At 46.2% G+C, this 26882-nt stretch overlaps 1 protein-coding gene and 1 long non-coding RNA gene across 5 annotated transcripts; one reads left to right on the forward strand and one right to left on the reverse strand.

Annotated features, from left to right (window-relative positions):
• Positions 1 to 1184: 1184 nt before the first annotated feature.
• Positions 1185 to 14036, forward strand: LOC117888140. Of its 3 annotated transcripts, none has more exons than XR_004648276.1 (4): positions 1185 to 3391; positions 5323 to 5451; positions 7765 to 7883; positions 10091 to 10397. It is a non-coding gene; the product is annotated as an uncharacterized LOC117888140 (long non-coding RNA). The 3 variants fall into 3 exon arrangements; XR_004648275.1 differs by lacking the exon at positions 10091 to 10397 and adding an exon at positions 12323 to 14036 and having other exon boundaries at positions 1186 to 3412; XR_004648274.1 differs by having other exon boundaries at positions 1186 to 3412.
• Positions 14037 to 14167: 131 nt separating this feature from the next.
• ACADS (acyl-CoA dehydrogenase short chain) lies at positions 14168 to 25283 on the reverse strand. 2 transcript variants are annotated; one of them, XM_034791288.1, is made up of 10 exons: positions 25207 to 25283; positions 24470 to 24633; positions 21855 to 22004; positions 21538 to 21649; positions 20999 to 21150; positions 20406 to 20576; positions 18729 to 18866; positions 18352 to 18447; positions 15799 to 15855; positions 14168 to 14910 (listed from the first exon to the last, which is right to left on the reverse strand). In XM_034791288.1, exons 1-10 carry the CDS (start codon positions 25250 to 25252, stop codon positions 14758 to 14760), a joined length of 1239 nt encoding a protein of 412 aa, XP_034647179.1. In that variant the 5' UTR covers positions 25253 to 25283; the 3' UTR covers positions 14168 to 14757. The 2 variants fall into 2 exon arrangements, with proteins under 2 accessions (XP_034647179.1, XP_034647180.1); XM_034791289.1 differs by having other exon boundaries at positions 25203 to 25256.
• Between the last annotated feature and the right edge of the window lie 1599 nt (positions 25284 to 26882).

The following is a 26882-nucleotide window of genomic DNA, read 5'->3' on the forward strand; positions in this document are numbered from 1 at the left end:
TAAAAAAAATGGACTGTGTATAAACTTTCAGTTCAGTTAGGTACAAAACTACGGATTCTACTCACTTTGTTATACTGATTTCTTGGGGAGTGTTTGGTGCCTTAGGTCTTAGGTTATGAAGCAAATCAACTACTTTGTGAGCCTGCTGCTTTCAAAATTCAATTTTATTCATGGGAATTGGATTAAGTGATTGTGGTAGAACCATGTCCATTGCTATTAGCTTTCTGTGTCAGAGATGTTGTAGGCTTTCTGTACATCAGTGTTCAGAAATATAGTAATCACCAGTACTGCTAATGTGTTTGCCCAAATTTTTATTAATGAGGCTTTGTTCAGATCCAGCCTGTCACTGCTTCATTTCCCCAGCACTTCCAGCTATTTTAAGTTAATTTCCACCTCAAGCGCTGTCAGTCTCTTAGACCTCCCTTCTATCTTTACCTTTATGGTTAATATGGAAAATATTTCTATGCATGCATTTTGCATAATGATACATCATCTCACTAATATGATGATGCAGTTGTGACTGGGGCAGGCAAACCGCAGGATGGCTTTGGCTGTGACCAAGTGAAAGCGAGCTGGAAAAAGTCCAGCTCCTTAGCTTTGCTTTTCCTCCCTGGCATTTTTAGATCAATTCCAGGAAAGCCCATACAAGTATTCTTTGTTATGCACGGAAGAGAGGCATGTCTTGGGACTCTAAAAGGGCTAGCAAAGGAGATGTTTAACAAGGATTCGTTCAGCATTCAGAAAAAAACAATCCTGTCATTCCTTTTTTGTGGCTAAGCTCTGTCCACCTAATAATGTGCAACGTCTAACCTTCTTTCGATCTCCCATTGAGAGAAGAGATGCAACAATAAACACAGTGCTTCCTTTAAAAGTCCTAGCACCTAATTCACTGAATGATCTGCCTTGCCTTCTCATTGGAGGCTGAGAACTGCTGACTGGGTAGGGAAAACTGACCTGAAAAGCTATGTTCAGCACCAGTTCAAGTAAGTGGGTTAAGATCATAACATACCTAAAAGAAAAGAGCAGCCTTTATTAGGAGTTACAGAACTCCAGCTATGTTACAGGTTAGTAAAAGACTCACGGCACATCTGTGGCTGGCCCAGGTCAGCTGAGTCGGGCTTGCAGGACTCAGGCTGGGGGCTAAAAATTGCAGTGTAAACATTCAGGCTTGGGCTGGAGCCAGGTTCTGAAACCCCACCAGGGTGTGGGTCTCAGCGCTCACGCTGCACCCTGAGCCTGAATGTCTACAGTAGTATTTTTAGCCCTACAGCCCGAGTCCTGCAAGCCCAAGTCAATTGACCTGGGTTCTGAGGCTCAGTGTAGTTGTATCCTGAGACTACTTAACCTATTACTGAACTCTGGGACAGATTCACTGAAGCATAATTGCTCTTAATGCGAAATGGTTATACTTGCAGAGATGAGAGCAAGTATAACCCTCCTGGGCTTTTTACTTTAATATATTTTAAGCCTTTATAGTATTTTTCTTCTGCGTAAGACCAAACAAAACTTTTCCAGTTTTAAAGTAAAAATAGCCCCCTTGTTTCACTTCCTTATCCTGTCAGGCTTTCTCTGAGCACAGTACTTTCTGTCCTTGGCTTTTTGATCTGGCAGATTCTGTTGGCATCTCTCAAGCTTACTGTTAGGCCAGTCTGTAAGCTTCTTTGGATTCTCTGGATTTCAGAAGGCTACTCATGGTCCAGGATCACAACTAAGACCCAAGTGGTAGTTGTGTTGTTTCCATCTTTTGTTTTTTAAATGGATTAAATCTATCCGGTGACTTACAGTTGTGTTATATGTTTGACACAGATCTCTTCAGTGGAATCCAGAACTGACAATGCAGGGTCCAGCAAGTCACTTTGGTGTATCTGATAGTTGACTGCATCTAAGCAGGACAGTTCAAGTGTGCTACTTAGGATATTTAAAAACGTTGCTAAATAAAATAATATTACCAAAACTGTATAGATAGCATTATCTAAGTGAAATTACATTTATATACTATTGTACTATCAGCCAGAGCCTGTTGGCAGCAATGTTCTACGGGACATCATTAGCATACGATGTGACTCACACCATCTTGAACTAGGATGTCTGGAGCTGTTAACTTATGAATTAATGTGAAATCTGCTGTTTAATAAATACTTTATACTGCTTGTTTAGTGATATTCAGCAGCAGACTGTAAAGTTTCTCATTGTGAGAGTCACCTGTAAGATCAGGTTCCTCCTGATGTCTTGAATGAAAATTTCTATGTTTAGAAAACACCTGCAACTTGTTAAAGCTACTGCACTCGTTCATCCAAAATGTAACCTCAGAACAATTCCAGCCCCTGTGCTTTCTTAGCCATGCAATGTCTTAATTTTCTTCCTATTTTTGTTTTCTTTAATTAGGTTGTGCCCCTACAGCCCAAAGCATGTAAAAAATCTAAGTTAACCGGAGTTAAGAATCTGGGTTTAAATTCTATCTAAACAGAGTTCTTATTAAATCTGTTTCCAACTGCTTGGCCAGCCAGTGTAGACAAAGTGATAGAAATACAGGCTGGCCACATTATGTCCAATATTGTTCAGCCAAGCGGTGTTAGAAGAGTGTTCTGTTGGCTCCCTTCTTATGCACTGTTTCCAAACTCTGTTACTAGCCCCTTTGAGAGAAGCCCATACTGCAAAGAAATGTACAGAACAACGTGGTGTCCAGTGCTACAACTGCAGGGACAGAGTTGTGCATAATGCAAAGTTGAGGGAAGGTTTTTTCTTTGTGATGCATAATTAACCTATCAAATGCCTCAAGTACCTTATTAAAGCTTCATCCTCCTTATGCCCAGTGGATGGGCAGTCTTGAAAATGGGCCTTTCCTTGTGTTGCCTGTGACTTGACAGATGTCTATTCACTGAGGACACTTCCTGGGCTTTTCATTGGCAGCCCTTCTTTTTGCTGAGAGGAGAAATATTGAAAATCATTAGACAAATACTTGTCAAGTATGGCCTTGTCAGGTATATTTGGACCCCAGTGCAGCGGGCTGGACTAGATGACCTCTCGAGATCCCTTGCAGCCCGGCATTTCTATGGTAAATTAGGAAATACATATGTGCTGCTGGATCACTTAATCAACTAAATATTGACCTCTTTTGGTGGGGTGGGGAAGGCTTCCTCTACATATGATGAAGTCTCCCATTGAGTGTGTGGGTGCTGAGATGAGACCAAAGACTGATTTTGGACCTGCAGCCTCCTCCACAAGTGCCACAGGTAAAGACAATTGTAAATGAATTAGTGCTGCTTTTAGCTTTTTACATCTTGCACGTCTCTCCTTGATTGCAGAAATCGTCAAGCTCTCAAAATCATCCAGTCTGAGGTGGCAGGGCTGCTGCTGTCAGATCTTGGGCTAAGAGCTCCCAGGTGCTGAGGTCAGCATTGTAAGATTGAAGGTTGGTCTTCAGTGTGTCTTTTGTAACGTTTTCTTGGTCTGCCCCTAAAACAAGTTCCAGTCTGCAGTTTTCCATAAAAATGGAATATCTGATGAACTGTAGACGTTAGAGATAGAAAAGATCTATTGGGTCATCTAGTCAAATTTTCCTGCCACTGCAGGATTGTTTCTGTTGTCCATTTGCTTGTGTGGCAATCTATTTTGAAATGTTCCAAGGGGTAGAATTGCATCACTTCCCTTAGAGAATATTTCACAGCCCGGTAGCTGTTACTGTCAGGAAGCTTTTCCTGACATTCGACCTGAAATAGTTGTGGGGGTTTTTTTAATCCTTTTACTCTTATTCCTTAGTTATTCCCTTAGTTATCCTCCCTTGAGCACAGAGGACTGGATTAGATGACCTGTTGAGGTACCTTCTAATCCTACACTTCTGTAATTCCCCCATATATTATCTTAAACTTCTCTCCCTTCTTAGCTGCTTGTACCGTTCACGTTTTTGACTATTCTATCCCCCACAAAGCTGTTTCTTAGCCAATCCAGTACTTGGTTAACTCTTAATCTTTTCCAGTAAATCAGTCCCTCCAGGACGTTTTTGTTATCTGCAGTTACTTTGATAATGAGGTGCCTGGTATTTAATTCTATATAACAGGTGCGGTCACATCTGTACTTGTTTCTGTGAAGTGCCTTGCACATCTGGGTGCTCAAAAATAGATACATACCCAGAGCTAGAGAAAACGCATTCTGTCTGTTTTGTGGCAGTATGTTTGTATATGCAGCCCTAAAATTGTGTTGGCTGCTGCTATCTTTTTTTATATTGCTATTTAGACTTCAGTTTGCCATGTAGCATTGCCCTTAAATCATTTAGTGTCATTTTCCCCCCCAGATTTTCCCCTTATTGAATATGACGATTAGTTTTACCCAAATGATGGTAACATGTCCAAGTTGCATCTCATTTTTTCTAATCTTATGTCCAGGTCCATTTTTATTTGCGTGCTCAGATTTTTGCCACTCCTCCAAATTTACTATCCCTGGCAAATTTTACTTGTACATTAATGAAAATATTAAATAAGAGTGGACCTACAATCAATCCCTAATGGATACCTCTGTTAGAATGTTCAGTTGTTACTGGAGGAGAGGACAGTGACACCTTATTTTTTAAGCTGCTTTTGGGATGGGGGGGGGGGGAAATGCATAGGTTGAGTACTTAAAACATTATAACATATTCCTGCAGTGTGGTGTCTTCAGCTTGAACATGATTAAGGCTATGTTTTAGTCACAGGTATTTTTAGTAAAAGTCATGGACAGGTCACAGGCAATAAACACAAATTCATGGTCTATGACTTGTATTATGCACCCCTGACTGAATCTTGGCCGGGGGGTGGGGTGGGCGGCAGCAGCCAGGGACCCCCACTAATGCTGGGGGGGAGGGGTGTTGCTGGGGGCTGGCAGGCTGCTTGGCTCCACAACTCCCTGGAAACGGTGACATTCCCCCTCCCTCTGCTTCTAGGCAGAGGTGTGGCCAGGCAGCTCTCTACACTGTCTCCGCAGCTCCCATTGGCCAGGAACCACAACCAATGGGAGCTGCAGGGACGGAGCCAGCATGCAGAGTCCCCCTGGCTGTGCCTACGCCTAGGAGCAGAGGGTGTCACCACTTCTGGGGAGCCCTCATCCCCTCCCATGCCTGAGCCCCCCCACCCAAACTCCTGCTGCTGATGGGGGCGGTGGCTTGAGACTGCCCCAGCAGCAGCCAGTGCAACTGGCCCAGTGGCTGCCTGAGTTCCTCAGGTGGCTTCCAGGCCAGGTGCACCAGCCACTGCAGAAGTCATGGAGGTCACGGAATCCGTGACTTCTATGACAAACTCTCAGCCTTAATCATGATGATAATGGCTTACTTTTATTCTCCTCAAACTGCAGATGAGACAATGCCAAAAAGACTGAGAGAAAGGAGATGGTGCCTTGTGCAACAATAACTTCTTATATCTACAATGACTTCCATCTGAGGCTCTCAATGCTTTACGCCTGCTACTTAAGTCTGAGACATTGGTAAGTGTTATCACCTCTTTACAGATCTCTAAATTCAGCCATGCAATAAAGTGTCTTGCCCAAGATAACCGAACAAGGCAATAGCAGTGAGGAAGGAAACCCATAATCTTGATTGCCAGGCCTCTGCTCTACCCACTGGACTATTTTATCTCCATAATGGGTTGTTTAATTGCCGAGGGTGGATTTCTCTTACTGTACATTTAGGGAGTCTCTTCACTGCAGAGTTAATTCAGGCTGTTTACTCAAGTATTGCCCCTGTCCACATGCTCAACCCTCTCACACAAGTTTAATGGTATTTTCAATCCAGACTAGCTAGTCTTCTGGGAGATGTAGGCAATGATGAGCTCCCAAAATCCTAAGAACCGGTTCCCTACCGGGTCCTCGGCAGCACTTCGGTGGCAGGGGGGTCTTCACTCGCTCCAGGTTTTCGGTAGCAGGTCCTTCACCCAGATCGAGTGAAGGACCCACCGCCAAAGACCTGGTAGGGAACCACGTGGTGAGTACAAGCCCATTGTGCCTGTCTCCCCCCTTCTCCCCTCAGAACCTGCAACCCATCAACCCCCCCTTGTCTTCGACCACCCCCTCCCAAGATCCCCCCACCCCAACTGCCCCCTCAAGACCCCACTCCCTACTCAACTCACCCCGGCTGGCCCCCTTACCATGCTGCTGTGTAAGGATGCCGCGCAGCTGCTGGAGCTTGAAGCCCCACCCCCTTACCCAGAGGTGAAAGTAAGCCGGTACGCCCGTGTGCTGTACAGGGGTGGCCCGGCTTCCCCAGGAGGGCAATTTCAAGGGCCTGGGGCTCCCAGCAGGGGCTGGAGTCCCAGGCCCTTTAAATTGCCACCAGAGTCCCACTGCTGGAGCCCTGGGGTAGCGGCAGCGGGGCACTGGGGGCTATTTAAAAAGTCCGGGGCTTCTACTGCCCCGGCCCTTTAAATAGCTGCCGGAGCCCCGCTTCTGCTGCTGCTACCCCAGGGTTCCGGCGGCTATTTAAAGGGCCAGGGCGGTAGAAGTAGGGGAGCCTCGGCCCTTTAAATAGCCCTCAGGAGCCCTGGGGTAGTGGGGGGCTCCAGCTGCCTCTGCCGCCCTGGTCCTTTAAATAGCTGCTGGAGTCCCGCCACTTCTCCAGGGCTCCGGGAGCTATTTAAAGGGCCAGGGTGGTAGAAGCAGGGGAACCCTGGGCCCTTTAAATAGCCCCCGGAGCCCTGGGTTAGCAGGGGGCTCCAGGGGCTATTTAAAGGGCCAGGGCTCCAGCTGGGGAGGCTCCCCCGGCCCGTCCCTGCTCCCCCCACCGAACCGCGGCTATTTAAAGGACTGGGGCAGGATGTGACCTGCGGACAGGAGTTTGCCCACCCACCCCTTTTAGGAACCAGTTCTACACCGGCTTCTAAATTTAGCGAACCGGCTCCAGCTCACCACTGGATATAGGTTAAAACCCAGGTGCTGCTTTCACTTGAGCTGGTAACCCATCCGCTTGGGTGTGAAGACAGGCTAATCCACTTGAGTGCTGATTGTCCTCTGTGCTTTCCTACAATTCCTTCATGTGTCCAGAAGGACAGATGACATTTCTCACTATTCCCTGGGGATGATCAGTAGCTCAGCTGGCTGCAGCACAAAGAACCATGTGATAGGCCCCTAGAAATCCTAGTGACCCACACAGGTGAGCACCACCGCTGAGGACACAGTAATTCCTGTGTGGCTGCTCACACCAGTTAACTTTGCAGGGGAAATGAAGCATAGCTTTTTTTTAAAGAAACAGAAATGATCAAACATCAGTGGGGTCTTCACTTGCGTGTGATGAATGCGTCCACATTTAGATGCGATGAGCCGAAGCAGCTTGTCTCTGGCTCAGTCTGAACAGAGAGACTGCCTGCTTTATGTATGGGTATACATACTCTTTATGGGGGGGGAGAGGAAAAACTTTGAAAACACTAAGACGAGCAGCCTCTCCATCTATAGTTGTAGGGAAGGGGACAAGTTTCAGCAGTGCTTCCGGTGCAGAGCCAAGCTCTTATTCCTTGCAAGGCATTTCCCAAACCTAAGGCAAGCAAGAGTAGCCCAACTGCTTTCATCTGACCAGCTCTCCCTGCCCTAGAACAAGCATGTTTGCTAATGTGTTCCTCACCTCTGTGTGAAAATCTCTTAAGGTATTTGCCCTTGTTCCCATTAGTCTGTCTAGTAACTAATTTCCTATTCACTTACAACTTCATGGGGCAAAAAGACAAAGTCCTGTAAAACAGAATGGAAAGTGTAGCTGTGCCTTTCTCCTCTCCTCCTGTGTGATCTGTCCATGACCTGACTTTCCCTTTCCAGGGCCCCAACTTTTGGACTTTGGCTCAGCTCATAAACTGACAAATAAAAACACGACTTCACCCGTAACACAGCTTCTTCTCAAAGGCTGGTCTGGCCCCACCTATGCTTGTTCTCAGCAGGTTAGTGCTCCCTGAGGGAGGTTGGGAGATCTCTCTTCTTAAAATTCCCCTATTGAATCTTGCAAAATGTGTTTGTTTTGTACATGCAGCAGTTTTTTCCTGCTCTGTCTGTAGCAGAGACTTACCTTATAAAGCAGCTGATCGCAAACAGTAGCTGCTAAGGGAAACGAGATTTAGTAGTTTGCTCCTGTGTAAAGTCAGATCGCCATAGGAGCTGTGGCAGGCCTTGCATGACTTTACTGGCCCCTGAGTATATTCAGTTGGCCAGCATGCTGGAACAGCAGCAGCATTGTAAGAGTGAAGATATACTAGTCCCAGTCCATAACTATGGCAGCTAAGAGCTGGAAAAAGCTTTCCAGTACATCTCTTCCCATCCTTTGTAAGGCACGTTTGAGGTAACAGAAGGGGGAAGTACACTGGAGTATTTTAAATGTTCATAGTCTCATAAGCCTGGACATGACCTGTGTGACTGTGTTCATATAGTCACGTGGTTAGTCAGTGAGTTCTCTGAGCTGGGTCAGCCTATCTACAGAACAAGCTTATCATTTGATACGTTTTTCTGTTCAGCACCCACCAATGTGGGATCAGGTGTGCTGTTCCTGTCCTCAAGTAGTTACTTCAACCACATCATTAAACTGTAGCATCTGACATTGCAGCTCGTGAGAGTCGGTCTATGCTGCATGCCCAGGCCAGCTGACTTGGGCTATCATTGTGGTGTGGATATTTAGGCTCACGTGAGCTCTAGGACCCTCCCCCCTCGCAGGGTGCTAGACCCAGTGGTCCAGCCCAAGCCTGAATGTCTACACCACAGTTAAACAGCCCCGTAGCTGAGACCTACAAGCCCCAGTCAGCTGACACAGGCCAGCCATGGGTTTTTAATTGCAGTGTAGACATACCCCGAGAGGCCTGGTTAAACATGTATGCCCCTCATTGTCCTGAAGCTCCTCAAACTCAATGGTAGCAAGGGAGTTCTGCAGGAGCAGGGCCCTTAGCCAAAATACGCTGATGCTGATCCTGGATGCTTTAGGGTCTCTCTTCACAGCACCGTTAGCTCAAGTTTTACCCCTAACTCGACTCCTATCCACAAACACATCCATCTCTAGTGTGAGTGAACCGGTGCTTGAACTAGCTGGCCTGTTTGGGGTGGAGCGGTGGGAGGTGGGTTAAAGCTCAAGTGATGCTGATGTTTGAGCTAATAGTGTAGTGGGAACACAACTACTCCACAGCAGCTAATCCAGTTGTTCCGCTAATCATTGTGTGTAACTTTTTCCCTGCCATGAACCCATTTTCAGATATCCTGCTTCCCATGACCCCACACAGCATGGAAGTTGTCATTTTAAAATGGCATCCTCTGCACAGTGTGACATATCACACCCCTAACGTGAGGTCCTGCTGTGTGGAGGATACCATTTTGTAAAATGGCATCTTCCATGCATTTGGGATTGTTGCACCTCTGTCCACTGATGGAGAGACCCACTTGGGATTGCAACCCATAGTTTTGGTACTGCTAGTGTAATTCCAGTGTTGTTTTTAAGTGTGGTTGCTGTCAGTCAGGCCAGATCAGCTCGAGCTGTACTAACTCAAGCTACCGTTTGCAGTAAAGACAAGACCTTAGTCTCCTGTAAGAGCAAAACACAAGATTTTAAATGTCCTGACAAGTTATAGGTGAAGATGCCTTTCTCACTCAAGTAACTAGGTTCTAGGCCATTCAGGGCTTTAAAGATTGTAAGCAACCCTCTGCACTGCATGCAGAGCACCAGCATAGTATGTTCATAGCAACTTGTCCCTCTGAGGTGAACTGCTGTGTTCAGCTCCAGCTCATGTTTTAGAAAAAGAATTGTGGCATTAATCTATCCTGGAGAGGACAGAGGTAAGGCTCTCAGTGTCCAGGCCATGTGAGGGAGGGTGAGCTGCAACTTCCAGGAAAGCTGTAGGTTTTAAAAAAAAGGCATAAACTGGAAAGTCAGCAGGAGGAGCAGCTTGAGAACAACATTTGTACTGTGCAGTGGGTTCAAAAGAAGGTGCCAGCCTCCTCAAACGTCTCCTTACCAAACAGCAGCCTGGGCCACATTGCCTTCTGCCACCTCTCATACATTGCCTTCTGACACCGATAAAAGTAGCTAGACTCTGGCATGTGGGGTTGATGAAGGTATGTGATGCTGAATAACTTCTGCTTCTGGATAGTATTAAAACCTCTCCTGTTGCAGATATGCATGTAGATAGAACAGAAGCGAAACTCATGGTACATAACCAGTGAGAAACTACAGGAAGGAAGAGTAATGACTATTCAGAGCCCTCAGAGAAGGAAAGAAGCAACTTTCTGCAAAAGCACTTCGGCACAGTCTACAGCTGAGTCATCCAAATCTCCTTAGTGGTGCTGTACGCTGCTGGGAGAGCTGAAATACGTCCCACCGCTATAGAGTTTTCCATCTGAGGCTCTCAAAGCTCTTTATACACTAAGGAAGCCTTGCCACATTCCTGTGAGGTATATTATTCCTGTTTTATAGATGAGGCCCAGAGTGATGAAGTGACTTGCCCAACGTCGCATAATGAGCACCTGATGGACAAGACTTTCTTCCCAGTCAACACAGACCCTTTGCATCTGTCCAACAGTTGAAGGACATAATTAATTCCATCTCTGCACCAAAACCCACCACTGCTGGAACGAGAGAATCTGTGGACTACTAATACAGTTGGAGCTGTGCTAACAACGCTTTCGGTAAAGAGAAGCGAAGAGACCAGGAGTGTCAACGGTCAGAGGTTTGCTTGAGCAGGAATCTAACCACCAACAACTAGTGGCACACGGCATTGTGCCCTCAAGTGGTATTAACAACTCTCATAAGCAATAGATCCCAGACCTCCCTGCTAGCTTTCACCTATTATGGGGCAAGAAACTCTTCCAGTTCATGTTGTTTTATTCTGCATCTAAAAATATGGAAGAACAAAGATCTGTAATTTTTGGAATCTTCAGCAAGATTTGAGAGTAGGAATTAGATCTGGAAAGGGTGCAACTCTTCAATGAGAACTATGCTATGTTTGGCTGTCTTTGGTTGTAAGAGTAGAAGTGGAGTATTAGCTTGCTTGTTATAACTGAGTGCCAGGCTCTCTAACTGGTGTGACTTGGGTGTATGGAATATATGTTGCTAGTATCTAAGGAACTTTGGCCTTCAACAGCAATTTTTAAAAAATGAATGTTTATGAAGTGATCATAATGAGCTAGAAGGGAACCGGGAGGGTCTGAATTTATTAAAATCATTATGACTGATCTAAAAGGGGATGGTGGAAATAGTTTCCTGTTAAAATTCACAGATGATGCTAAATGGTGAGGAATTGCAAATGAGAACTGAATAATACTGAGGAGCTTAAAGAAGTAGTTAGAAATACAGACAAGAACTAAAACCAGTTAATTTGGAAAAGTGCAAATTTAAAGCACATGGAGGAAAATAACCTGATAAGGAAATCAGAAATGGAACTTGGGAATACTGAAGAAGAATCTGTGGGAGGAGACTGGATAGCAAATTAGACACATTTGAGAGGATATGGTTAAAAACAAGTCATTAGCAAGTATTAGGGAAGATGATAAATCCTTCTCACTGATAGCCCTAGAATAGCTTGTTCTGTTCTAGGCACTTCAGTATTAGAAGTTGCATAAAAACTTCTCTGGCCTCCCCTTATGAGAGAAGGGGGAGACTCATGAGAAAATAAAAAGTAATTAGCAGTTTCAGATGCTACACCTGCCCGTGAAGCCCCCTGACGAGGTGTGTTTTTTTTTTTTGGTGTTTTTAAAGACATGCTTTCCTATCATATGTTAAATATTTCCCTCGTTTCTGTGTGAAATGTCCACTCAACCAGATTCAAACTGACTTCACACACACTGATGTCAATTGGACAAAGTTTTGAAATGGGAGGGGGACAGCCTGCCAACAACTTGGGAGAAAAAATAGAGAAACTCGCCTCTTAACTTTCAGTTACAGTAATTTAGGAAAAGTCACTTTTGGATAGTAACTGTTTAAGTTGACTGCCCCTTGTAAGAAGTGACTAGATATAGCTTCCAGTAACCAAGGTGGAACATGAGTCTATAACCGTTTGGAAGTTGCCAAGAGGCAAGAATGAAGAGCCATAATTTACAGTAGTACAAGGGCTATAACTAGGAGAAAACAGAAGACTCTTAATTCAATCTTAAAACGGTAAGAAGGGACTTCTACCAGAGCTGCTTTGTTTTAACAGCAAGGCAAACAGACCTGTGGAAATGGTCCAGCCAGAACTGTGGGTCCCAAATGTTGTGGAAATGTTTTCTACTTCCCAATTAGAAGAAATTGGACAGTTGCACATAGTAACAGTCTGACAGAGTTGGAAAAGCTAAAAATACCATAAGTCCCAATACAAATGAGTGATTTGATTTCTGCATGTTACTAAAGCAAACTGTTTCCCTTCAACAGGCTTTGAACTTCCAGATGCTACTTCTGCATGGAGCGAACATGCAGCCTTCGTTCGACTTACTTGATTAAGTAGAATTTACATTTCTCTGGGGGTTTTTAACCAGAAATATCAGGTATGTTCCATTTCCTGCCTGGTTAGCCTCCCTATACTTCCTTTTTGGCACTAGCTTTTGAAAGCCACAAGATATTTTCCTAAGTGTTCAGTTGCCCCCTAGTGGGCTTCAGGAAAATAACATCCTCATAGTTTATGGCCACTGTGACCAATCTGCACTAGAACATGCAAGAGCAAGAAAAATCTTAGGGGCATGTTCTAAGGAAAGACTGGAGTAACTCCACTGACTTCAACAGAGTTACTCTGCATTCATACTGGGGGAATCAAGATCAGAATCTTGGTCTGTCTTTAGGAGAGGGAACACAGATGCTTGCCCTCCTCTGTGGCTATGGCAGAGTTGCTTTCCTCTAAGTGTCTGCCAGGAAAGAGAGCCAAGGGCACTCAAACCTTTCTCTAATCCCCACTGTGAAACAGCATTACACTGCTCTAGAAACGTACTTGTGGAATTCTGGGCCTTAATAGCAATTTTTACTTTTGTGTTGTGACCAGGGTATCATGCTGTGCCTTGCTGAAGTGCATATAGATAGTCTGATTGCTTTTCCCCCCCACACACATCTGTTTAAAAACAATTTCTCTCCTAGACTGACTGGCTCCCAACATCTTTTACCCATCTAATGGTATTTTTAAACAATCTTCTTCATACCAGCTGCAGCTCAGGTTCAACCTGGTGTGATGGCCCTGGCCCACTCAATTGCCAGTAGAGTTAGGATTTGATTTTTAATACAAAAATAATGTAATTTAACATGCAGGCTCCTGTCCCCTACTGTTTGTTGCTACTTCATGAACCTGTGCTAACAGTGAGGGATGTTGAAAAAAAAGCTCTGATCGGTAATACTACCCTTCCTCTCCATCAATGGGCATGAATTATGATCTGCAACAAAATTGATTATTACCCCCACCTTTATACCATGGTACAAGACTCTTAAATCCAGGATCACATGAAAGAGCTCAGTTGTAGCTGTCTGCTCCACCAAGGCACTTCTCCCATCTTGCGCTACATATGCAGGAATACTGTCTAGAAAGCAATGATGCCTACGTAATCTGTAACTCTCTTAAAAGTGAACTTTCCTTCAAAAGGGAAGGAGAGTAGCCCCAGTTTGAGTTAGTCTTCAAGTACGTCTAAGACCAGCTGCTGTGAAACCATCTTCCCATCAAGCTTGTAACTGGTAACAAGGTTTTCATACAGTGCCCTTTAAGTGTATGGATGGTGGGCAGATCAGTGTGTAATTAATGCAAAAATACCACCCTCTGCTCTCTAACTTAGCCCCTCCCTCAAAAAGAATTATTCCTTGAGGTTAGTAATTAGGACCAACAGCTTTAGTCCAGCTGCTGCATTCCTTTTCAAAGGGTGGCTTAAGTGTGTGCAGTTTAAAAATCTTTACCCTAAAGAGCTGCTGTTTTCAGTAATATCCTAAAATGAATGAAATATAAGGTCTGATAGATTTACTTTGGGGAAGAAGTTACTATCAAGCAATGGCTCACTGAGGTTGAGAAGCCAGGAAACTGGGCAGTTAACGGTTCCATCTCTGTGTGGTGAAAAAGCATATGGGCAACACTCTTGAATAGATACTGAAAGTGTGCTGTTTTAAAAAAAAAAAAAAAAAAAAAAAAAGCCACACAGCCTGCAAGTGCTTTAACTCACCTTGCTTTCATCCTGTGAGAACAAGCCAGGTACTAACACCCTTTGCTGCAGTAATTAAAGGAAAATCCATCAAATGAGAGCTCACAGCCAGCAAGGTCCAACACTTGGAATTCATTAGTGACCAAACCTGAAGAGGTAGTGTAACAATCATTCTGGGGTAGTGCAAACAGATCACCCATTCACCAACACAATTTTAGAAAATATAGCCCACATTCAGGTACTAAAATAATACTTTGAGTGTCCTGCCTCTGCATTATACCCTCACCCTCGTAAGGCCTTTGACATCCACAAGAAAAATACAACTATTACTTATCTCCATCATTTCATATAACTTCATTAGTTACCAAGTACCTTGTGAAGGGAACTAAATCTTAGACAGCAGCTAGTATGGCTAAAGACTGATTCCATGGATTGTGTCTGTAAGAGGACAGAGCTGAAACCATACCGGCTTAAAATAAATTGGGCCACACTCAGCTGCTGCTGCCCCCTTTCTGCTTTCTCCTTTTGACTGTTTGGTCCTAAACCTTTACAAAGGCAATTTGAGAAAGGAGCTTGACCAGCCCAATTAAAGAGGGGTGGTGAGTATGGCTATGAGGGAATTTCCACCTCATTTCATCCAGGACAAAGGCTAGAAGTACTTCTGCAGTAGTTATAAGGCACTTAAGTTGGGCTTGCTCTTCTTCACCCACGATATTCCTTCAGCAGCTGCCCTGCTATCACTAGTCTCTGGATCTCACTTGTCCCCTCATAGATTTCTGTGATTCGAGCATCCCGGTAGTGGCGTTCCGCTGGCATTTCTGTTACATAGCCCATTCCTCCCAGGATCTGGATGGCCTGAAACAAAAGCAGTGAGTCTTATGTCAGCAACTCGGTGCACCATGGACGCTGCAATCCTCATGTGAGTGACCCTAGTCTAGTAGCAATCACAGGGAGGAGAGAGAGGTCAGAGGGTGTATCACTCATGCTGGCACCTGGTGGACCCCTTCTCTGTAGAAAAACTTGTTGATTAGTCATCCGGCATACCCTGCAGTGAGCATGATGCAAGATTGAGGCAAACTGTGTTGTACCAAGGATACAGCCTTGAGTTATTTGCCCTCCCTCCTTTCATTAGGTGCCAGTGACTGATGCTGTTATCAGCTACAGGGAAAGGCACAGAAACTGAAGTGTTGTTTGGGTAAGCAGTAGCATATGTCACCATTGCACTGAATAACGCTGCTTGGGCTTCAAGCCTGCCCTGCTGCCATACAGTTCTAGGCCTAGCAGCTGAAGGGACTTTACACAGGGGACAAAATAGCCCACAGCCTTTAAACAAATGTAAGCACCAAGGCCAGAGAGGAATTCTTGACAGCAGTACCTAGTTCCTCAGCAAGAAAGCTGAGCTCTTTCCTTTATATATACTTAATTTTAGGCTTGGAAGAATTAGGTTTTTACATGGGCAGATGTGCATCTCATTCACACCAACTGTTTAAAAATATTGTCATTGATAATAAACTTAAATGATAAAATAAAAATGCTGCTTGAGAACCAAGTTTGATGAAAGGATATTTACTTACTATGTTTTGACACATGGTGGTATAAAGTTTCATAATCTGTCATTGTCTTTCCACAAGTGACAGCTAACAAACATAGCTATTATCCATCAGTTATAACACTACAAGTAACATCTGGACAAGCTTCTCCCCCAGGCTCCCCTCATGTGGTGAAGAAGAGACAGATGGTTACCTGATGGGAAATGGCAGTTGCAGCCTCCGATGCAGCTAGCTTGGCCATTGCAGCTTCCTTTAAAAACAAAGATATTTTGCAGAATGTATAAAGCAGGCGCTAGTATCAATGTTCATGCACCATCTGAAACAAAACTGTGTACACGCAAGTGAGCCAGAATTCACACCCTCTGTGACTAAATGTACTTCTCCTGATTGCTCAAATTCCAGCATGAGACTTTCATTGATAAGCCATCTCCTTCTCCACCTGTTTGATTAGAAGATGCAACTGGTGAGAGGGGCTGGAGCCAACAGCAGACAGCCAAAGGAAAAGCACATGGCTCCAGTACACACAGGAAATGGGACACACTTCCCAGATTGCTGTATGCATGAGCTTCTTTTTACCATTGGAACGTTGATTTGTAAGTGTTGAATTATTAAATTGTCAATGATCTGGTAGGTAGGTTGCAGACTCTGGCTGATACTTTGAATGATAGAAACAAAGATTAGTTAAGCAAACAAGCCTACAATTATACTCGCATTCAAAGATGGAATGGTGTATTAATGGGTGGTTAAGGCTATATTGCATTCTGATGTAAATGGCCTATTCTGTAACCTAATGGTAGCTCCTCTAAATTTAGCAAGTGTTTTTTTTTAAATAAAACTCATACTAATTAAACCTACCCATTGCCACCTTTTGAAGGGCTTTTTTACATTACGCAATCTAAATATCTGAACCAGTGTTCTTTTCATGCTATCAATAAACCGACTAAAGGGTTTTTTTTAATTATCTAAGTATAGGTACAACATAGCTCTGGGTCTTGTTCTCCATTCTGCTTTTTCCATCTTGTTTATAGTTATTTTTAAGTAAAAATTGGGCTTCACGAGTAGCACTGTATGGAAGATGGGTGTTGCCATACCAGAGCAATGGTCTAGAGGAAGCTGTAAAACCCCATTACACAGACAATTCTGTCCAAAGGGGAGAGGTTTCTGCCTCATCCCAGGGGCTGGCTTATGCCCTGAAGCAAAAGGGGTTGTAGCAAATTATCCTATTAATTAATGTTATTTTTCAAACCATGCAAAGCTCTTGGCCTTACTGTTGTTGGAAGTGAGTTCTAGACATTACTGTTTTTTAAATACAGTTGTGAAAAGTTTTTCCCTCTATTGTATTGTCACTGAAACCCTGGACAGAAAAAATAAAATAAAACTCTTTTCCTCTTATTTATGTACTTAATTCATTTGACAGCTCTTTGGTTCAAGTCAGTTTCTCCTATTCTGTAGGTATTTTTTAAATATATTAACAGGGCAGAGGAAAAACTGTTTAAAAATCACAAATTGGCAGGGGAGATCAGGAGCAGTAACAATCTGAAACTACTTCAAATTGACTAAATTTCAGGTTGATGAAATGAACAAAGTGAATAATTAAAGAGCATTTTCAGTGTAATAGTAACAGCTGTTGAGGTACTATGGCAGTAACATTAGTTGACATCAGTCTAAGCAAGTTGTCCTTGCAGAAACCCTGCAATAGCTGCTGTGGGGTACCCACAATAGATGACCAGAGTCCTTAACGTACCCTCTACAGGGTTCATTCCCCGTCTCTCCTTTGCCATGGACTCTCCACCTCAGCCACACATACAAAGATGTGCTATTTGGGAGGTCCTCACATCCATGCTTAACTAGCAAGCATTCTAAGTGAGCTCTCCTCTGGCTCACCAGCGCAGTCAGGACCAGCAGTGGTAGAGGTCAGAATCCCATGTACACACTCACAACCCTTTGGTGCTAGCACAAGTACTGCTTTGTGCACCTTAAGTTACAGGGCAGGGTTTTTATCCTGGTTGTCTAGCACCCTTGTACTGACATAGCCAAGCTAGCCCTGCATACCTGAGACCTTGGCCCATCTATGCTGCTGCTATGCTAGCTCAGTACATCTCCCAGGCACAGCTCTGGGGTTACTCACAGGATCACCATGTTCAATTTGTGAAATTGAGCTGGAGACTACCAAGATCTCAGCATTTTCGGTGATCCAAAATGTAACTAGAGCAACTCCTTGAGTTGTTAACCCTTCCAAGTCACCTACTGCATCTGTCACAAATGCTACATTGTGGAACAGCTTAAATTAATATAAACATTGTTTTTTGGGAGTTCTGGAGAAGGTAACTGGATGCAGGTCCCAGATCCAATAATAAGACCCATTCTCAGGCGGCCATCACATTCATTGGGAGGGGACAGTGCTCCCACTGCCCATGCTCACTTTGCTTTGTGGAGCGAGGATCTCAGTTGCCAAGGTTATCACACTGCACCTTTCACTGGTGTTAAATTCTCTTTGCAATCTGACTCAGCAGCTCCCCCTTGAAAGGTATCTAGGACCTGGCCTTCCCCTTGACTGCTTTGGGCATAAGAGACTTAAGCAGCAAGGGGGATGCCATGCAATGTTTAGTGCCCTCTGTTAGTCATTTTCTGAGATTAACTAAACTAAACACTGGAAGAGAACTTGTGGTGGCAAGGGGCTGGACCGGATAACTCAATAGGGTTCTCATTGCTAGATCAACAGCAGATTACAGAAAGCAGGAAGTACCTTTGTGTAGGGTTTCCCATTGTCCTTCAACATGGCTGCTCTCCAGGTCAGCAGGCGAGCACCCTCCAACGCCAGTGCCATGTCTGCCAGCTTGAACTGCAATAGACAAACGTGAGGGCAGAATGCATTTGCTTCTCACACCACCTGTGTTGACAAACCTCTCAGAAACCCAAAGCATCCCCCCGAAGTAATGGGGAAGTGCCCAAGCCACGGAGGCAGGTGTAAATCTAAGTTGCTTGAACACATGGTGTCCAGTGTTCAAGGTGTGTTACCTTCCCCAGACCAGGCCAGCTACTATGCTAACACAGCAGGACTCTTATAGAAACAGTCAGACTTACTGTCACCAGATACAGGACTATCTTCGGCTTAACTCATACCTGAATAGCCTGCAGCTTAGAAATGGGAGAACCAAAGGCCAACCTCTTCTCAGCGTAATCCACAGCACAGTCCAGAGCTCCTTGAGCTATTCCCAGAGCCTGCGAGGCAATCCCAATCCTGCCCGAATCCAAGGTTTGCTGAGACACACACAAAAGTCACACCATGGACTGAAGGGTGAATATACCTGCATGATCTAGCAATCCGCAGTCATGTTGGCACCCCCCCTGGACAATCCCACAATGTATGGAAATAAAAATCCTCAGTGTATTTAGGACATCCCAGCTACTGAGATCAGAAGAGGGGAATGAAAAGGGGAGAAAGCATGACAGAGGCAAAAATAATAAAGCAGAGGAACTGCTGATTTGCAAAGAAAGGGGGGGAAGTAAAGAGAAATTAGACAAAGATACAAAACTAGATTTACTTGTTACTTTATTCCCCCTACTTCTATTAACCACTCTACTTTTTGTTTCTCTCTGGAGTGAAGACTGTGGCTACAATTTCCAAAAAGGACAAGTGATTTTGAGTACCCAATTTTCAGAAAGTGCTAAGTTTCCAACTTCTGAGCATCAGGCTCCTTCAAGGTGTCACGGGTAACAGCCCAAAAAAAATCGCTACTCACTTCTGAGACTCTTGGCCCAAGACACACCCCCTTACTCTGAAGGGGGACACAAGCTTTCCTTCCCTTGCATGTACTGAGGTGGGTAACTAGTTAGAGGCCTGTTCAGGGAGGCTCAACTCTGTGCTATGTCTCTCCCCCACACTCCAGCAAGGTACTGGCACCTTTATAACCTCTAATGAACTGAATTTTCTTGGAACAATGTCAGTGTTGCTCCTGCCTTGTTCAACCACGCAGGATTTCATTCAAAAAAGCAGCAGTTTGCAACATTTACAAAAGATGTGGCAGTGAACATTCCTAACCCCACCCCATAAAGAGGCCTCTTTACAAGAAGGGTTCCCAGCAGAAACCTCCACATCGAACTCTGGTGTATTTGAAATTTAATTCCAGAATAACGTGTCCTAAAATTCCCTTGCACTGAGACAAGTCTGGGGATGAAAGGAAGGATGATGGAGGCAGAGACCTACCTAAATCAAGGTGCTGATGGCAGGTGCTATGACAGCCTGGGAACGAGTTTAGCTCATGGGACTGCAAGAGTCAACCTTTAGTGGTTATTCCAGCCCTGCTTGGAGCGAAATCAACTCTCCCAAGAGTTCAAAAGTCCTGCTACACTGCACATAATGTTCCCCAGGCATTTATCTTCATCGTCATGCCAAGATTTCAGTTCCTCAGGAGTCACACATGCTCCCCAAATAAGATCTAATCTATGTCTGGATGAACTCCAGAAGGTGTCCTCTCTGCATCAGCAAGGTATGAATTTCTGCCTCTCCTCCATAGAGGGAATGAAAGAGAAGCATCCAAAAGGTCTTGTGTGTTTCCTCACAAGGAGATCAGCAGATGCAGGGTGAGATGGTAGGAGGAGAGGCTCTCCCTCTGCTTCATATCTGCTCAAGTCCTACACCTGAGGTTTGCCAGATAGGCTCCAAAAAGATAAGACCTAGCAGTGGTGCTCCTCGATTGCCAAGAAGGGGTCACGACACACACCACCGGCTGGACAACAGTTTAGATGGATGTAGTCCTGCACCAACCCTGTCTTCCCACAAGTCCAGCTGGCACTCACCATAGCAATTTTGAAGCCCATCCCCTGCTGCCCCAGCAGATTGGCCTTGGGGATCCGGCAGTCCTCGAATATCAGATTGGCTGTGGAAGAGGCTCGGATTCCTAGTTTTTCTTCTTTCTTCCCCAGCGAGAGTCCAGGTGTTGGCATAGGAACCAGGAATGCACTAATGCCCTGCAATCAGATCCAGGATCTTAACATTGTCTCCAACCTCTCATCATGCAGCTGGGCAGAGCTCTCCTGGGAAGCACACGAGGCCAATCCCAACTCACTCACCCACCCACCCAACAGGCCATGGAAAGGAGAAGTGATGGATCAGAGGGAAGATTAAGGGGGATGAAATAGTCCTCCCTGCAGTAAGCTCTGCTCCAGCTTCTCTCAGCTGAACTCAGAGCCCCATGGGACAGGCCATCCATCTACACCCCCTCTGGCAGCACTGCATCCCACACAGCCCCCCACTTTCTGAGGGGACACAGGCTTCTCCCAGCTCTTCGTTCTGACTCCACAGTCCAATATAAGCTTATGGAGCCTTTTACCAAGTGCTCCGCATGCTACTTCCAAGAGCTACATTTCAGGCTATAACCCACTGAGCTCACCTTGTGTTTCTGGGATTTGTCTGTGGTGGCAAACACCACGACAGCAGAGGCATCCCAGGCATTGGTGATCCAGGCTTTGGTGCCATTCAGGACCCATTCATTGCCGTCCAGCCGTGCCACTGTGGAAGCAGCTCCAGCATCGCTGCCATTTCCTGAGCAAGGCACCATGCAAAACAAAACCGAAGTATTCCTGTTCACTCATGTAACCAACGGCAACACAACCAATTACTTCTGCACCCCAGGGGATTGGGCCTGGGGCTCCAGAATTGGCCCCCGCACACACATACACCCACACACGCTAGCCAATCACAGCACATCTAGTAACAGTAGCACACGCTTTACTGGGGGCAGCTCCATCTCACCTCTAACTTCATAGAGCCACAATAAACTAGGAGTGGAAATGCCATCCTCTCAGAGGCTTCTCTCACTCCAAGCTCCCATACCCATTACATCTCTGCTCCCTGACATTACAAAGAGGGAAATTTACAAGGGGAAATTGTTCTCTGCCATCAGCCCAGGAATATTAACGTTCATGTTACCTGGTTCACTGAGGGCAAAGCATCCTATTTTGTCTCCACTGGTGAAGGGAGCAATCCACTGATGCTTCTGCTCTTCAGAACCAAATTTCAGTATTGGACCTAAATACAGAGACTTCAAGAAGACAGAAGTCATGTTAATTTACCCTGCAAGAAAAAGTGAACCAATAACTCCCGAATGTCCAGCACCCTCCAGGCTCAGCAAAGGCAGATGCCATTCCCCATCAGCACTGATTCACACTACTCAACTGGCAGAGTAACCCCTGGCTGCTAGGACTGGTTCCACACACCCTGTTTCCCAGACAGTGAGAGGGTCTTACATTATTGACACTCATGATGACACCCGTGGATGCACAGCCCCTGCTGATCTCCTCCACAGCGATGGAATAGGCCAGGTAATCAAGCCCTGCCCCTTTATACTCCTCCGGCACATCCATGGCCAGCAACCCAAGGGCCCCCATCTTCTTCACCTAGACAAGGAGAAATGGACAAGTGAGAGGCCTTGTCTATAATGCAGAGTTTTGTCAGCAAAAGGCAGCTTTCGATGGCAAAACAGTGGAGGTGTACACACTGCAGTGCCAGTTTGACGACAAAACAAAACCACTTCAAGACACGTAGGACCTTTTGTGCAGAAGTTGTGCCGACAAAGAGCCAGTGTAGACGCTGCCGTTCATTATGTTGATATAACTGGCCTCCCGCGGTATCCCACAACGCCTGCTATGATGACTCTGCTCAGTGTTTTGAACTCGGTTGCCCTGCAGGCATCACCCCTCCCCTGTCAAAGCTCCAGAAAGCTTTGACATACCTCAGCCTGGAAAGCTCACAGAGCTGCCGAGGAGGCTGTGGGAGAACTCAGAGGGAATCACAGAACCGCAGGCAAGCAGAGCGGGTTGCTGCTCTGGGGAGGGGGCAGGGGAGGAGAAGACTGCTGTGCAGAGCTGGGGACTGATGGTGGAGGAGGGTGTCCCACTCCCCCAGGATTGGTTGTTCAGGTTGCTGTCTGAACTTAGAGACAGCATGCCAACACACACTGCATTTCTGTCTCGCCCCACAACACACACTTCAGTTGAAAAATGGCTGGCAATCTGGTAGGATGCCCATGGAACAACACAATTGAGAAACTTGCATCATGTGATGCTGCACCTGCCTCATGAGGCACTGCAAACCCTTCCCAAAGCGCAGTGCGGCCAGTTGCAGAGTGGGATAGCTATCCATAGTGCACCACTCTCTGTAGATACAAGAGCTGCTAGTATGGATGCACTCTGCCAACACAAGGAGCATCGTGTGGACATGCAACAGCAGTTTAATTAAAGTACTTTAAAGTGGCATAACTTTTGTTGACAAAACACTGCAGCGTAGACCAGGCCAGAGAGTCTCTGCATCAGTGATGTCCTGGCAAATCCTCAAGTACATACGTACAGCAACACACACCGCCCCACCCTTATGGATGCACTTGAGCACATGCACACTCCAGCTGTGTTTCTGTTCGTTCACATGACCACAAGCAACAGAAACAACTACTTCTGCGCTCTAAAGAATCGGGGGCACCTATGCACCTACTAGCCAATCCTGGCATGTCTGGTAACAGCAGCACGTTCTTTCCTGGGTCAGCTCCTGCGTACACAGATGTGAGCCTACCAAAGGGGACACCTGCTTTTGATTCAGATGGGGACTGATCTCAACAGTTGTTGAGCAGCCACAGCTCACAGTGACTTCAATAGGAATTACAGATGCTCAGAACTGGTGCAGCCCTTGCTGATTAAGGGCAAGTTACCTGAGGTTGACTATGCTCATTGCCACATGAGGCAAAGACTAGCTCTGTTTTAACCTAGAATCACTCCCAACCATAATGTTAGATTATTCTCACACTCCCTAGCAAAGCTCTGTTCATTACACTGTACAGAGGTGATTGAGGAGAAATCTAGCAGATCCAGTCCTTGCAACTATACCTTGAAATCTTTCACTCTATTTATACTGCATCCTAAAGGTTCTTAAGAAAAGAGCTTTTAGTTGACAGGAAAGCAATTTTAGCTGTCTCACTGAAGTTGGGTTGGTAATAATTAACTCCTTGTAAAGACAGTTCAAGATATTCCCCACTCTGGGTTACCCAACATGTTCTGCCTTCTCAATCTTAATCTCTTTGGGCAATAATTGTGTGTATTTTGTACGTTGCTGAGCAATTGTCATGGTTTAACAACAGGATTGATCTTGTATTTTATGACATTGCAGGTAATTTGGCTTAACATTTAGCTATTGTAAAAATTAAACTACTTGAAATCTAGCCAGATCCTTCTGTTTATTCCAATAGAAACTGTTTTGGAATTTTTAAATAAAAAAAGTTCCCCTTGCCTGTATTTGTCTCCCAAATATTGTGGCTCTGAGCCATTATATGAAATCCAGAAAGGGAAACTATAAAGTGATCATGAACAAATGACACTAAATAATTTTGTGTCTAATGCCCATTCCCACCTTCTGGCAAACAGAGGCTAGGGACACTATCCCTGCCCATCCTGGCTAAAAGCCATTGGTGGACCTATTCTCCATGAACTTATCTAACTCTTTTTTGAGCCCTGTTATAGTCTTGGCCTTCCCAACATCCTCTGCCAAAGAGTTCCACAGGTTGACTGTGCATTGTGTGAGGAAATACTTCCTTGTTTGTTTTTAAACCTGCTGCCTATTAATTTCATTTGGTGACCCCTAGTTCTTGGGTTATGAGGAGTAAATAACACTTCCTTATTTACTTTCTCCACACCAGTCATGATCTTAGAGACCTCTATCATCTCTCTTCCAAGCTGAAAAGTCTGAGTCTTATTAATTTTGCCTTATAGAGAAGCTTTTTCATGTCCCCATTCATTTTTATTGCCCTTTTCTGATTCCAGTATCCCCAGATCCGCACACCATCATCCCAACCCTTACGCAAATGAGCTGCACTCACCTGTTCAGCAGGAAAGCGGTGCTCCTTATCGAGCTGAGCAGCAATAGGAACCAGTTCCTTCTCAGCAAAGTCCCGGCATGTCTGGCACAGCATCTGGTGGGTCTCTGGTAACTCCACTGTCTGGTACACTGTGTGCAGCTGTCGCAAGCACCCAAAGGTCAGGGCTAGAAAGTAAGGGGAGGAGATGAAGGGGATCCCGTGCGACCAGGCCCTAGAGCCAGGAAGTCTAAGCAGGGAGGAATAATGGTCCCGCAGGTCCATACTGGCCTGGGACGCTGGAGACCCAGGTTCCAGCCTTTCCGGTGAACTCTGGGCAAATCAGTCTCACCCCCATCCCCCGCCTGTCCCACGGGCCGCGAGGCGCTCAGACACCACGGTGAGGGGCCCTACCAGCCCCGCCACAGGTGAAGTGCAGCGCGTCTGGGCGGGACTGAGCCTCGCCCCCCCCCCGCAAGGACCCACCCCCTGGTAGCGACCAGGCTGTGCAGGAGCCGGTCTGGGCTCCGGGCTCGGCGCACACTGGCAGCGCGGCAGCCCCGGCAACCAGGACGGGACACGGGACACGGGACACGGGACAAGTGACCGCCCCCCCCCATACCCCTCGCGCCCCCAGCCCACTGGCTCCGCTCCCACTGGCAGAAAGCTGAGGCGAGCAGTGCCCCGGGCCCAGGCTTCGCTCGCCGGGCCCCTTCCCGCGCTCTGCCCCCAACGCCCAGGTCCGCGCCCCACCTACCGACCTCGGGCAGCAGCGCCGCCGCCCCGGGCTAGGAGTGTAGCCGCCATGCTGGTACCCAGCCCACTGCGCCTGCGCCCCAACCCGCGCTGGATAGGCGCGCCTCCGCGTCATGAATATTCATGAGCAGCGTTCCATCGCCCCGGGTCCTGGGCGGAGCTCGGCGGCCGCGGCTGGGGGGCGGGGCCGCTGGCAGCGGCTCGTGCTGGGCTAGCGGCTGGCGGGCCCCGCGCGACACACGCTGGGGAGCGGCGGCCAGTGCATCGCGGGGGCTTTGTCCCAAGGCCGGGCCGCCATGGTCACGAGGGGCCTGCCCCGGGGAGCACAGTGCCGCTCAACCCCTGGGGCGCCGTGACCCGCCCTCTGCCCAGTCCCCGCTACGGGCTGGAAACAGCGACTCGCCCGCGCCTGATGCCAAACCTACCGCTGCGGCTTCTGCGCTCGCTGCTCTGCGCTGGGGGGAGCCGCTCAGCCACTTGCTTTATTTTCCGCAGAGGCGGTTGCACCTCATTGACCAGCGATGCCTTGTAACTCTGGCCACGAGAGAGTGAAACAAACCTGTAGCGAACGGGGGGACTCCCGGTTTAAAAGGCCTTAGGTGAGCCACAAGCTTTCCCGAGGGAGGCCAGCTGCAGAGACAAGAGCGGCGAAGTTCTAGTCATGCAGATAAGAACTTGCTCATAACCCATCTGTTTTCCCTCCCTGGCGCCGTATGGAGGGACGCTAGAAGCTCCTCTTTCCAGCTGTCATCCCACCCCACCCCTTAGCAGACTGTAGCCTAGAAGCCTCACACTATATAATCTGAGTTCTTAATCTGCATTCAAAAGGCTTCCAGGCTAGGACAATATCTACATTACCTTCCTACCAAAATAGTGTTCCAATCCTGAGCAGGGTTTCTAGGCACTAGAGCAGGGGTAGGCAACCTGGGGCACACAGCTGATTTTCAGTGGCACTCACACTGCCTGGGTCCTGGCAACTGGTACGGGCTCTGCATTTTAATTTAATTTTAAATGAAGCTTCTTAAACATTTTAAAAACCTTATTTACTTTACATACAACAATAGTTTAGTTATATATTATAGACTTATAGAAAGAGACCTTCTAAAAACGTTAAAATGTATGACTGGCACGCAAAACCTTACATTAGAGTGAATAAATGAAGACTCAGCACACCACTTCTGAAAGGTTGCTGACCCCTGCCCTAGAGTAATAATAAACAGAAGGCTTTAACCACCACTACCCTTCCCATCATGCAATGCTCCATTTGGAGGCCAGCAGCTTCAGTGTGCATTGGATGGTAGAAGCCATAGTCTCAGCTTTCTTACCAGTTATAAATCTGCACTACAGATTCAAGGTGAAATATATATGTTTCCACTGTTGCCCAGAATGGGTCCAAAGCTAGAAGTGAGGTACTGTGTTTTAAGAGTCTAATGGAGGGATCACAACCCCGAAGGGGGTCACGAGATTATTACCTGGGGGTTGCAAGCTATCAGCCCCACCAGGTATGGGGCTGACAGCCTGAGCCCCTGTTAAATTTAATACCCCCATTTTTAATTTATAAGGGGGGGTCGCACTCAGAGGCTTGCTGTGTGAAAGGGGTTGCCAATACAAAAGTTTGAGACCCACTGGTCTAATGTGAGTCTGAACACTGGGGTCTGCCTTGTGCTGAGAGCTGGTATAA

The sequence above is a fragment of the Trachemys scripta genome, chromosome 15, assembly GCF_013100865.1.
Source record: "Trachemys scripta elegans isolate TJP31775 chromosome 15, CAS_Tse_1.0, whole genome shotgun sequence".
NCBI lineage: Eukaryota > Metazoa > Chordata > Testudines > Emydidae > Trachemys > Trachemys scripta.